The 12,316-nt window shown below is 43.4% G+C and overlaps 1 protein-coding gene across 1 annotated transcript; it reads left to right on the forward strand.

Annotated features, from left to right (window-relative positions):
• Window positions 1–2,884: 2,884 nt before the first annotated feature.
• RNF228 (ring finger protein 228) lies at window positions 2,885–7,615 on the forward strand. The gene has a single exon (XM_073359956.1). The coding sequence runs from the start codon at window positions 3,406–3,408 to the stop codon at window positions 4,306–4,308; it is 903 nt and encodes a 300-aa protein (XP_073216057.1). The 5' UTR covers window positions 2,885–3,405; the 3' UTR covers window positions 4,309–7,615.
• The last annotated feature ends 4,701 nt before the right edge of the window (window positions 7,616–12,316 follow it).

Consider the following 12,316-nt stretch of genomic DNA (forward strand, 5'->3'; position numbering starts at 1 on the left):
AGAGAGATGCAGCACTGGAAAAAACAATAATATTGAAAAAGACTTGAGGGTGATTGTGGATGGCAGATTAGCTCTGGGCCTGCAAATCAATATGGCATTTTAGAAAAGTGTGATTGTTGGGACACACATGGAAACAGCACACTGTGGACTATGAAAGCAATAATCTCTCCCTGTATTGCAGAAGGGAGACTGAACCTACAAGTCTGTAGAATTCAGTAAAGTGATTTTAAATTTACATTTTGAGGTAAATAAGCAAAGAATAGAGCTACTGTTTGGAGAATAATAATATGTAGCTGTTATATAGCTCCTTTCATCAGTAGAACTCCAAGTGTTTTACAAAGGTCAGTATCATTATTCCCATTTTACCAGTGGAGACACTGAGGCACAGAGGCACAAAATGACTTGTCCAAGATCACTCAACCAGCCAGAGCGAGCAACAGAAACAGAGAGAATGAGAAAGGTTAAAGGTTTAGAAAACACGCCTTTCATAGTGAAGGACTCAAGGAGCTCAAATCAAATTAAGGGGTAACTTGATTACAGACTATAAATACCTACATGGGAAACTAATACTTGATAATGGGCTCTTCAATCTAGCCGACAAAGATATAGCAAGATCTAATGGCTGGAAGTTGAAACTAGGAGAACTCAGACTGGCAATAAGGTGTCAATTTTTTTAAGTGAGGGTAATTAACCATTGGAACAATTTACCAAGTGTATGGTGGCTTCTTCATCACTGGCAATTTTTAAATCAAGGCTGGATGTTTGTTTAAAAGATATGCTCTACTTCAAAAGGAATTATTTTGGCGGAGTTCTATGGCCTGTATTATACAGCAGTTCAGGCAAGATGATCTCAGTGGTCCCTTCTGGCCTTGGAATCTTTAAGCCCAGATGTCCTGAGTACCAGTACAGTGTTACACTGCTTTATTCTTTATATTCAGCCTACGCTTTCCTCTACTAAATTTTATCCTATTACGCTATGACCACCTACTTTAAATAAGTTTCTCTCTCTTGGTTTCATCATTCAGATATGTGCTGAGAGTTTTCTAATCTGCCCTTATCATTTAGCAAATAATATCCACCTTTTGTTTTAATCTTCTCTGATAAATCAGTCCCTCTGAACAAGTAACAATGTATTTACCTCCCTCAATTCCCCCCATTTTGTACAAATCTTTCTGGTACTAAAATGTCCAGAACTACCAGCAGTATTGTGCATTCTAGAGAAACTAATTTGCCTATCATAATATAATAATTGAAGCCAGGGGAGTTACTCCAGGTTTACACAAAAGTAACAGGGCAAAATTTTGTTTAGTGAGACCTGTTAGACTGTGGAATATAACCTCATTGGAAGTGATGAAAGCATCATCATTTTGGGTAATTTTAAATGAGACCAGACAAAGCACTTGATGCTGTAATGCAATGGTAGAATGTGAAGAAGGAAACCTTCAAAGCTACTTTCATCTCCAGATTCCATGATGCATGAAATATCCTGCATTTCCAGCATTCATAAGGAAGGTGAATCATATTGCTCTGTATGTTCCTTGCAGCTCACCAAAAAGAAAACACTGTGTACTGGTAACCAAACGTTATTTAACAGAACAAAGCTGTATCTGCAATTGTACTCAACATCATACTAGCACTAATTAGCCTTAGTCAGAGCATAATGAATGATTTTCTAGAAAGCCAGATCAAACCTACTAATCCTAAATTGTACTTCTCACTGGAATACCTTTGACAGAATCAGTGCAACATCTTTTAACACAATTAAAGATTGTGAGAACTTATCCAGGATTCTCCATCATGAACATTCTTTTAGATTACTGGAGGTTCAAAGAACCACTGATGATTCTTCACATAATGCTAGGCAGTTAGTAAAATGGGTACTGCTAGTAAAGAATAGACCATTTGGCAGTCCATTTGGAATTTTGAAAGCTGATGGGAGGTACATTGGAGGAACAAAGAAGATAAATAAAAGTATATAAAAAGGCAAAATTATTTATTGTAGTAAATTTGCTACATGGCTCTTGTTAGTTGCATGAAATCCACACATATTTAAAAATGTAAATATCCATGATAGCTCCACAAAATATTTGATTTTTTTTTAAATCAATACAAACCACAAATTGTAAAAAGTGATAGCACTGCTTCCTCTGTATGAACATGGGCCAAATCACACTCCACTCACTCACACAAGTAGTGCCATTTAAGTCTATAATATTACATTCAAATGAGCATGGCAAAGAGGATTTGGTCCCATATTTGGTCCTGGCAGAAAATTATGTGAAGAGTGAGAAAATATATCCAGATCCAAATCTACTGACAGTGAGCTGAAGAAAAAAAATTTGGGCAACATAAGCTGAAACTGTCCTTGAACCAGACCCACACCCACAAACAAATCACACTTTCCTAGAGGATCCTCAGTAAAGGCACCTATATTAAGCCAAAAGATTGAAGTAAATGAAAGGCTAGTAATGTGCTATGGGGAAAAAATCCTATATAGGGGGTCTGAATATGCTCTTAGTTTAATGAATAACAAAAATCCCACTGACTTCAATGGGATTGGCCTCATAATTGCATTTCTAAAACATAAAAGAGTACAGTGAGAGAGCACAATTGTTTAAATACATGTCTCTAATCTGGTAGTCAGCTCCTGTTCTGACTCTGAAACAGTCCCATATCAGGGCTCAGTGCTGGTCTATTCATTAGATCTCAGTTCAATTCTAACAAAGAAAAACCTCCTTCAGAATCATCAGCAGTAGGGCATTTGTAAGAGATCATTATTTTCAAGAAGAGAGAAAACCCCACTCTCTCTTACTGCTCCAGCCTGGCGCTGGGCTTCCTAATTACAATCAAAAGGTTAAGCTGGCCTTGTGATCAGTGGGCTTTCGTCCTTGAACACAGAAATGAGCTCACAGCTGATCATGCAGAGACAACCGCTGGTGTATGAGTCTGTCTCTCCCCTGCCGCCCGAGCCTGTTCGGAGCAGGAACCCCGCATTACATCACCGGCTCGCTCGCTCGCTTCTCGGGAGGGAAGGAGCAAAGCGGCGACTCCGGGGGGCTGCTGCTGATGGTGAGAAGGGAGAGACTTAGGAGCCAGGGGGCGAGGAGGCTACTGCGGAGGGGCGGCCGCGCACGCAGGAGAGGCTGGAATCCCGCAGCTAGAGGAGGATGCAAGGGTTACGAGACATGCATTAAAGAAGAGGGCTAAGGGGGAGCCCAACCCCCACCCGGTCTAGCCGCCTCTCCCTTCGGCATCCTCCCATGCGACGGTGCCTGCACCCCAAGGGCAGCCGGGCAGCGAGCCGGGGGCTCCAGCTCCCCGGCTGAGCAGAGACAGGCCGGTGGGGGAGGGTCGAGCTTTTCTTTTTCGGTGGCGCTCCCTCCCTCCCCCGGCTGAGAAGATGTTATGGCCGAGCTGGCGGAGAAGGGCAGCGGCAGCCTAGGGGCGGCGGGCGGGCGGCAGCAGCAGGATGGGGGGGCGGCGGATGGCGGGGGGGCGGAGGAAGAGGCCCGGGCCGCCAACCCCCCTAACTACGAGGACTACGAGTGCAAGATCTGCTACAATTACTTCGACCTGGAGCGGCGCGCGCCCAAGCTGCTGGAGTGCCTGCACACCTTCTGCCAGGAGTGCCTGAGCCAGCTGCACCTGCGGGCCGCCCAGCGCCCCCCGCCCGCGCAGCCCGGCCCGCCGGGCGCTGCGCCGTGGCGGGCCGGGGCCAGCGGCACCATCTGCTGCCCGGTGTGCCGCCACCGCACCGCCCTGCCCGACCAGCGCGTGCACAGCCTGCCCGTCAACACCAAGCTGGCCGAGGCCTTCCCCCTGCAGCTGCGGGCCCGCGACCCGCTGCCCCAGGACAGCCTGCCGCCCGCGCCGCGCCCCGCCGCCGGCCCCCAGCCGCGCGCCGCGCCCCACGAGGCGGGCCCAGCCCCGCGGCCGCAGCGCCGCGGCCCGCGCTCCGCGGGCGGGGGCTACGAGAGCTGCCAGAGCTGCAAGCGGGCGGCGCTGAGCGCGGGCTGCGTGTGCGTGGTCTTCTCCTTCCTCTCCATGGTGGTGCTGCTCTTCACCGGCCTCATCTTCGTCAACCAGTACGGGGGGGAGCCGGGGCCCGGCGGCCCGGCCTCGCCCTCCCCCGTGGGGCCCATCTGCCTCTCGGTCGCCAGCATCCTCGCCCTCTTCTCCGTCGTGGTCACCTGGCTCATTTGCTGGCTCAAGTACCGACCCGAGGCGGGGGCCGGGGCGGCCCCCGGGAGCGGGACCCCCAGGGGGCGGGCTGCTGCTGCTGCAGGCGGCAGGAGGAGCCACACGTAGCGTTGGGGCCGCGGCCGCCTGTTGCTGCTCCTGCAGCTGCCGCCGCCGCCTGAGGTTGGGTGCCCCCCTCCCCCAGGGTGCGGGAAAGCGGGGGGCCTGGCGGGGTACTCGGCCCGGGCGTTTCCACCCACCTACGCGCTCGCCGGGTCGGGCCTGGTCCCCTCTCGTCCCGGGAGGTAAAGGGCGGGCGGGTGTGAGAGGAACGGGGACCACAGAGCCTCGGTGCATTGGCCTGGTCTCGTCCCTTCCACACACCCTGCACTCCTTATCGCCTCTCTGCCTCCACGGGGGAATACATGGAGCCCCTGGGGGTGGGGGGACCTGCTGGCCCTCCCTGCACTTGGCCTCTTCTGTGCACGTGGAGGACGCACCTTACCTTGTCTGTGCTCCACATTTGAGGAGGGACCCTGCAAGAGGCTTGAAGGAAGTGGGACCGTTGCACCTCAGTGCACTTGCCTTCTTTCCTACGTGCAGGGGGCACTTACCTGTGCTTCAGATTTGAGGGTGCAGGGCTGGGGTCTTGAGGAAGTGGGATCATTGTACCTCAATGCACTTGTCCTGCTACTTCCTCCACAAAAGTCATGAACACAGTTCTTGATCCCAATCTGTGGGTGTAAGGAAAGTCCTAGTCATGCAGAGAGGTGAAACCATTTTTCCAAATTCACTTGAACTGTTACCTGTTACTCACCACACATGCAAACTTCTTATGGCTCTCTCCCTTATGTTCCCAGCCTACGGGGAAAGACCATCGGTGGGAGAATTGGAGGAGATGGGTCAGTTATTTTCAACTCAATCCTGATATGCAAATCCTTCTTTGGGAGAGTAGGATCTTGTTAGTGGATAAGGATGCAGGGCCATCATTTTGAGTGGCAGTGTTGTCTAGTGGATAGAGCACAGACTGGGAGCCAGGCACTTCTGAATTCTAATCCTGGCCTTGCTGCTGATCTGCTAGGGGCCTTTGGGAAAGTGATTTAGCATCTCTGTATTGTGGTTTTCTCCTCTGTAAAATGGGAATAATAATTCTTATTTACCTATTTCAAAGGGAGTTGTGATGACTAATTAGTTAATGTTTGTAAAGCACTTTGAAAATATCAAGTGCTATATAAGTGCTAAGTATTATTTATTTTTCACTACATCAAGAAAGGGAGGATAATAGAAGGAATGCTATCTCAGCTCTATCATGGACAATTAATGAGTTTGAGATGAATGCATTGTGTACATGTATAGAGGGATGGGAGGGATGTATGATGGAGGGAGCAAACAAGGTGGGAGAATTAAGGCGTAAGATCTATCAGCTATCTTCTTGCCAACTGGAGGGGAAGATATATGTCTCTAACAGATATACAATGTCTTGGCATCTTGGGAAATTAGGAAAAGTCAAGGGGTAGGAAAGGGTCACACACCATTTCCCCACTTTTATGATTTATCAGCATACCCTTGTTTCTGTGCTTGCTAATGCAGAGGGGATGAAGCCGTTTATCAAAGAAAACTGGCTTACTGTTGCCCCCACCTGGAAGATAATTGAAGAGATGCATTGTTGTTGTTATGATCAGAATGAGATGACTGTGTTCATTGTATTTTGTACTTTCCCCTTTTTAACCGTAAAAAAAGGAACTACAGTACATGTACAAAAGAGCTGTCTTAAACTCCTGTCTTAAAGAGACTGCGCCAAAGTATCCCCACATGTATCGAATACACCTCTGTTCCCCCATATAAGAAAACAGCCTCTATAAAGCAAATGAGTTTTTGCCAGGCTCCTGAGTGGTTGTTTAAAATAGGCTTTGCTATTTCTTTTTTAGAGATGTTGTTGTGAGTAACTGAAACACTGTTTTGTGCATTTTAAACAGTTTACAGAAGGTGGTTTAATTAATAGAATATAGCTCTAAAACTGGGATGAGAGATTTCTGAGGCACAGAATAATGTTTGATTGGCCATTCATTAAACTTTTATATGGTGAAAGGAATCCTACATTAAAATATTGATTTTTTTTTCAACAGCACAGTAAAAGGGGAATATGATCGTATCATTTGCGTATTGATAATTAACCTTCAGTTATGATAGTTACAACTAGACATTGTTTTTCCCCCCTTCTTGATATGTTTCACTTCTGTATTATGAATTTCTCTAGAAGGCCAGGAGAACACTTTGTATATGTCAGGTTGGGGCTTTAATGCATTTCATATATGGTGAGATATTCATAATGGGAGATGAAAAATAATGCCATATAATTTCTTTTGTAATGTACAAAGGAGAGCACTCTATGTACGTACTATTGTATGTTGCAGGATAATTCATTTGGTGCCTGAATTTTTAAAAAAACTTAATTAGCTGTTATCTCTTATATCTGGAATGAGAAACTGCTTCTTCTTCCATATTTCTACATAGTACTGTATTGGAATGAAATGATAATTTTTGTGCTTAACAATTGGAGAATTTAAAGGTGGTTGTATATTATTCCCTGTGTATTTATGCAAGCTTTCTGCATGCTATCCTGACAAGTATTCTATTAATAGATCCTTACTTGACCACTTCTATTTATGACAAGTGAAAAGAAATGTATTGACTATTTAGGAGCAGAAAGCAGCAACTGAAGATTTGTTTTAAGTGTGATGTGTTTTATGACTGCACAAGTGATGTTTAGTGTGCATTGTCTTGATTATCACAAACCTGTAAAAATGTAGTATTTGTACAAAGATCTATTATAATGAAAGTATTTGATGAAAACCATACGTGATCTTTGTGTCACTTATATTCATAAACACATAAATTTGCACCAGCCTTTTCACACAACAGAAAATAAAAATGTTATGGGGAGATAAATTACTGGATTCTGTTCTGGCGCTGCTCTAACTTTCTGCATGACCTTGGTCAAGTTATTTAAGCCAGTATTTTCAAACTTGGATTAATAAATTAAGCAGCTAAATAAAAATATATCTTTTGAAAACTGAGCATAGCATTGACTTGAGTAGTAGATGTGGATACTTTGCACCTAAGAAATCAGACTACTTTTATTTAAGTTTCTGTATGATAATTGAGATGCCCAACTTCGGACACAAACATTTGAAAATTTTGGTTCTAACCTCTCTGTCCCTCAGTTAATCCATGTAAAATTGGATAGCAATACTTACCTCCCTAACTGGTGTTTATTCATTACACAGTTTAAAGTAATTTGAGATCCTGAGATACAAGGTGTTATAGGAGTGTGTAAAGCATTATAAATAATTTTAAGAATAAATGTATGTAAATTAGATGACATTTTCCCCAGTAATGTTTACTGAGGAAAAAATAAACAAGAATTTAAAATATATACATTCTTATGGATATCATATCCACTAATTTATAATTTAATTGTACATGTTTCTAGTGCAAATATAGCATTAGTTCATCAGTATTTTTATTAGTGAAGAACCAATAATGTTCACAGTTTTAAACAGTGTCATATTCTCCCAGTTGGAAGCATATGCTTCATCTCTGTATTTTCTATTCCTTCCACAAAATTATACACCTTCATGATTTTTCTGAGTCAAATTAAAATGGTATTGAAACACAGACAGTAGACCAGATCTATGTGAAAATTAGAGTAACTTCACTGATTTCAATAGTGTTACTCTGGATTTACACCATAGTAGCGAAGAACAGAATTCATCTATACAGTGATTGGATTCTGCTTGTTTTCTGGATTCTCTTGAAACTACAGATTACTTATGCTAAATCTAGCCTTGATCATATATCAGTTTAAAAAAATCAAGTAAAATTGTTGCTAAAGAAAATCCATGTAAGTATTGTGTCCAGTTCTGGTTGCCACATTTCAGGAAAGATGCGGACAAATTGGAGACGGTCCAGAGAAGAACAACAAAAATGATTAAAGGTCTATGAAGCATGACCTTTGAGGGAAGATTGAAAAAATTGGGTTTCTTTAGTCTGGAGAAGAGAAGACTGAGGGGGGACAAGATAACCGCTTTCGAGTATATAAAAGGTTGTTACAAGGAAGAGGGAGAAAAATTGTTCTCATTAACCTCTGAGGCTAGAATAAGAAGCAATGGGCTTACGTTGGAGCAAGGGTGGTTTAGACTGGACATTAGGAAAAACTTCCTAAATGTCACGGTAGTTAAGACTGGAATAAATTGCCTAGGGAGGTTGTAGAATCTCCATCATTGGGGATTTTTAAGAGCAAGTTAGACAAATACTTGTCAGGGATGGTCTAGATCATACTTAATCCTGTCTTGAGTGCAGGGGACTGGACTAAAAGACCTCTCAAGGTCCCTTCCAGTTCAATGATTCTAAGAGCTTTTGTTTTGGTCAACACAGCCAGAGGCCAGTGCAGTGGAAGATTTTCCTCTGAGTTGATAAAGTGTTGTAAAAGGTCTTGATTTTGCCTTCTTTCCTATCTAGGGTTTATGGTTGTAGTCATTACTTATGGAAAACTCTCACTGAAGTCGGTGGGGATGCAGGATTGTGTCCTCAAATAAACAGCACTTTTTTTTTTAAATTGGAAATGGATACTTTACATGTTAAATTTACAAGCTATAACGTTGTGTATGCTGTTTCCCTAGGTGTATGGGACTCTGTTTTGTAAGTTTTGGGGGCAGGATTAACCCTGACACTCTATCATAGAATCATAGAATATCAGGGTTGGAAGGAACCCCAGAAGGTCATCTAGTCCAACCCCCAAATCATGTCATAGAGTTGCTTCTTTTTATTTGAACCTTTCAGAATAACTCCATTCTAGCATCCCTCTTTATTTAAAGCACCATAACATTTGTAGCAAGTATTTGTTAGGCTGGGTTGGACCCCTTGGGAAGTCACCTGATGTGCTGAGATAACCACTGAGTCTACCTGTTCTGTGAGCGTGGGCCCCCTTTAACCTGTCTTGCTGAGCCATGCTCTTAAAACCTCCTCTAATATACACACATAGGCAGGGCCACACCCAGCTGCAGATCAGCTCCAGGAAGACTCATCTTAAAGGACTTGCTCCAGCACTCGGATGTCTACCTCTCTTGGAGTACAGACCCAAAAACATATTATATTTGCCTCTTCCCTCAATGTGGAAAAGGGTATGCACAATTTCCCCCCCACACCCAGTTAGAAATCACATAAACTGGGTTGTATTATAAACCAGAAATAAATTTATTAACTATAACAGGTGTATTTTAAGTAGTTGAGGAGGTAACAGACAGAACAAGGCAGATTACTAAGAAAAAAACAGAGCATGCAATCTAAGCTTAACTAAAGAAACTGGTTACATGTCAGTTCTCACGCTAAATGTGGTTCTAATAATCTTCACAGGCCAGACCCCCTTCCAGCCTGGGCCCAGTTCTTTCCCCTGTTCAGTCTTAGTTGTTTCCAGCTGTCATCTTGGGTGGGGTAGCTGAGGAGAACGGAGGACCTGGATTACCTCACTCCTAACCCTCAAATAGGATTTGTATAAGGCAGGAGTCCTTTGTTTCCTAGTTTGACCCCCCTTCCCTTCCAGTGGAAAGTTACAAGAAGTCCCAGGTAATGTTTTAGTATCAGGTAACGAGACCACCTGACTCTGTAGGGCCCCTTACTACTTTCAGGCTGTTACCTCACTTCTGTCTTATGGCCTCCTTCTCTCTACTGTTTAATTTAAAGCAAGCCACTTGACATTCAGGGCACATCTGCTTTTTCTCCATAACTGGAGCACTATTCACAATTTAGCCCATAAGAAATGCCAAGGAGAGGGGCTTAATTTGACTAATTGTCATTTTCACTCTTTTTGGCCTTATGCACTAACCACTTGGCTAATTATTTATATACAGTGGAACAGCTTCAGTAGGAGAGATTGAAACCCACACCAGAATATCCCATGTTCCTATAGTTAGGGCATTCACCTGAGAAATGGGAAACCCAAGTTCAGATCCCTATTCCACAGTAGGGGGAGGGAGACTGAACGTAGGTGTCCCACATCCTGGGTGAGAGCTCTAACCACTTGGCTAAGGATTCTAAGAGAGGCTGCTTCCTCTTCCTTCCTTTAACCCTCTCTTCCCACACTATTTTATGTGGGTTTAGGCATGCTCTGAAAGTGTCTACAGGATTGGGCCCTACAGACAAGAAAGGCAGGGGAACTCCTAGTTTGATGATCCCACTTAGGTGTCTGGGTGTCTAGGCTAAGGCAACTGTGCGCATGCTCACTGGCAGAAACTTACTGTAGGTACCTAGGGAAAATTAACCATGGAAATTCCAGCATCTAGGGATTTTAGAACCTCCAAGGTTAGGCAGCAGCTGAACAGAGGTTTTGAGAATCTCTGTGGTACCTAAACGTTGGACCTAAAGTGGCAGTTAGGATCTCAAGTACTTTTGTGATCTAACCCCAAAAGCTTCATTACCCACCCTCTGAAAATCAGGCCTCTTTAGGAGCATAGGAACTTCCTGGGTCACCAAATCTAGTCCCCTGTTATTGCATGCAACCCTGTCTTATAATCCTCATTTATACATTCATCAAACTCCATCTTAAAACTGGTTAATTGTTTTCCCCAATCTAATTCCTCTGATAGTTAGAACCCATCTAATTTTCAACCTGAATTTATTCATAGACAGGTTATACCCATTTGTACTTGGGCTAACATTGTCCTTCAGCTTCAATAGCTTTTTTCCCACCCTGGGGTTTACACCCTGATTTATAAAGAACGGTCATACCCCTTTTAGTCTGTGGCAAGGCTAAACAAGCCACACTCTTCCAGTTTCCTCTCATAAAGTAGGCTCTCCGTTTCCTTGATCATCCTAGTAGCTTTATTGGTACCAGTTCCAGTTTGAATTTATCTTTCCTGAACACGGGTACCCCCAAAATTGTACACAGATTTCCAGATGAGGTCTCATGAGTGCCTTGTATAGTAGCATTAATTCTTCCCTCTCTCTGTTGGAAATACCTTGCCTGATATGTCCTAGGCTTGCATTTGTCTTTTTCTTAGTAGCTTCATGTTGATGGCTCATAGCCATCCTGCCATCTACTAATACACCTAGGTCTCCCTCTTCCCCTGCCATTTCCAAGTGAACTCCCACCATATAGCAGGAGTTCTCAGTAGTCCCTAAATATGTGACCTTGCACTTCATAGTATTAAATTTCATCCCACTTCCATTATTCCTCTAAAAACCATCCAATTCTTGCTCTATATCAGTCTGATTTTCCACTGTATTGATGATACCTCCCAACTTTGTGTCATCACCAAATTTCATTAGCACACTCCTACTTTTTGTATCAACGTCATTAATGAAAATAAGATCGATCTTGAGGAACTCCCCTAGTAACCTCCCTCCAGACTGGTAGTTCACCTTTCAGCACAACCCATTTTCATCTCCTTTAGTTAGGTCCTTATACACCTTACTATTCTTGAACTAATCCCATCTTCTCCATCTTAAATAATAACTTACTATGTGGTACCATGTCAAATGCTTTACTGAAGTCCAAATAGATTAGATCTATTCATTTTTCCTGTCCAAAAAAATCTGTTATTTTATTAAAGAAAGATACAAAGTTAGTCTAACGTGCCCTATCTTTGTTAAACCCATGTTGCATTTTATCCTAATTTCTGTTTACCTTCATATCTTCAATTATTCCCTTCAAAATTTGTTCTAAAACTTTGTGTACTATTGAGATCAGCCTAATGGGTCTTTGGTTGCCCAAATCACCCTTTCCCCCCTTTCTTAAATATAGATATGGGGGGCATGGATCAGCGTTCATGTCACACTTCCTGTCAGTACCCGGCCTGGGTCGGGGAAGCTAATGATCCAACCAGCGGACCAAATTGAGTGACGAATCCTGATCACATGCTACCCAAGGAACTTTGCGCATACACTAAGAAGAGGAGTATAGGTATGATGTTAGTTATTCTCCAGTCATACAATACCACCCTCAAATTTATAATTTCCTACAAATAATTGCTACCAGACTTGCAATTTCATGGGCCAGTTCTTTTTGTATTCTGAGATTGAGATTATCCGGTCCCCCCCATCTCCCAATTTGAGCACATTAAACTCTTTGAATTTTGCT

This window comes from Lepidochelys kempii, chromosome 9, assembly GCF_965140285.1.
Source record: "Lepidochelys kempii isolate rLepKem1 chromosome 9, rLepKem1.hap1, whole genome shotgun sequence".
NCBI classification, from domain to species: Eukaryota; Metazoa; Chordata; order Testudines; family Cheloniidae; genus Lepidochelys; species Lepidochelys kempii.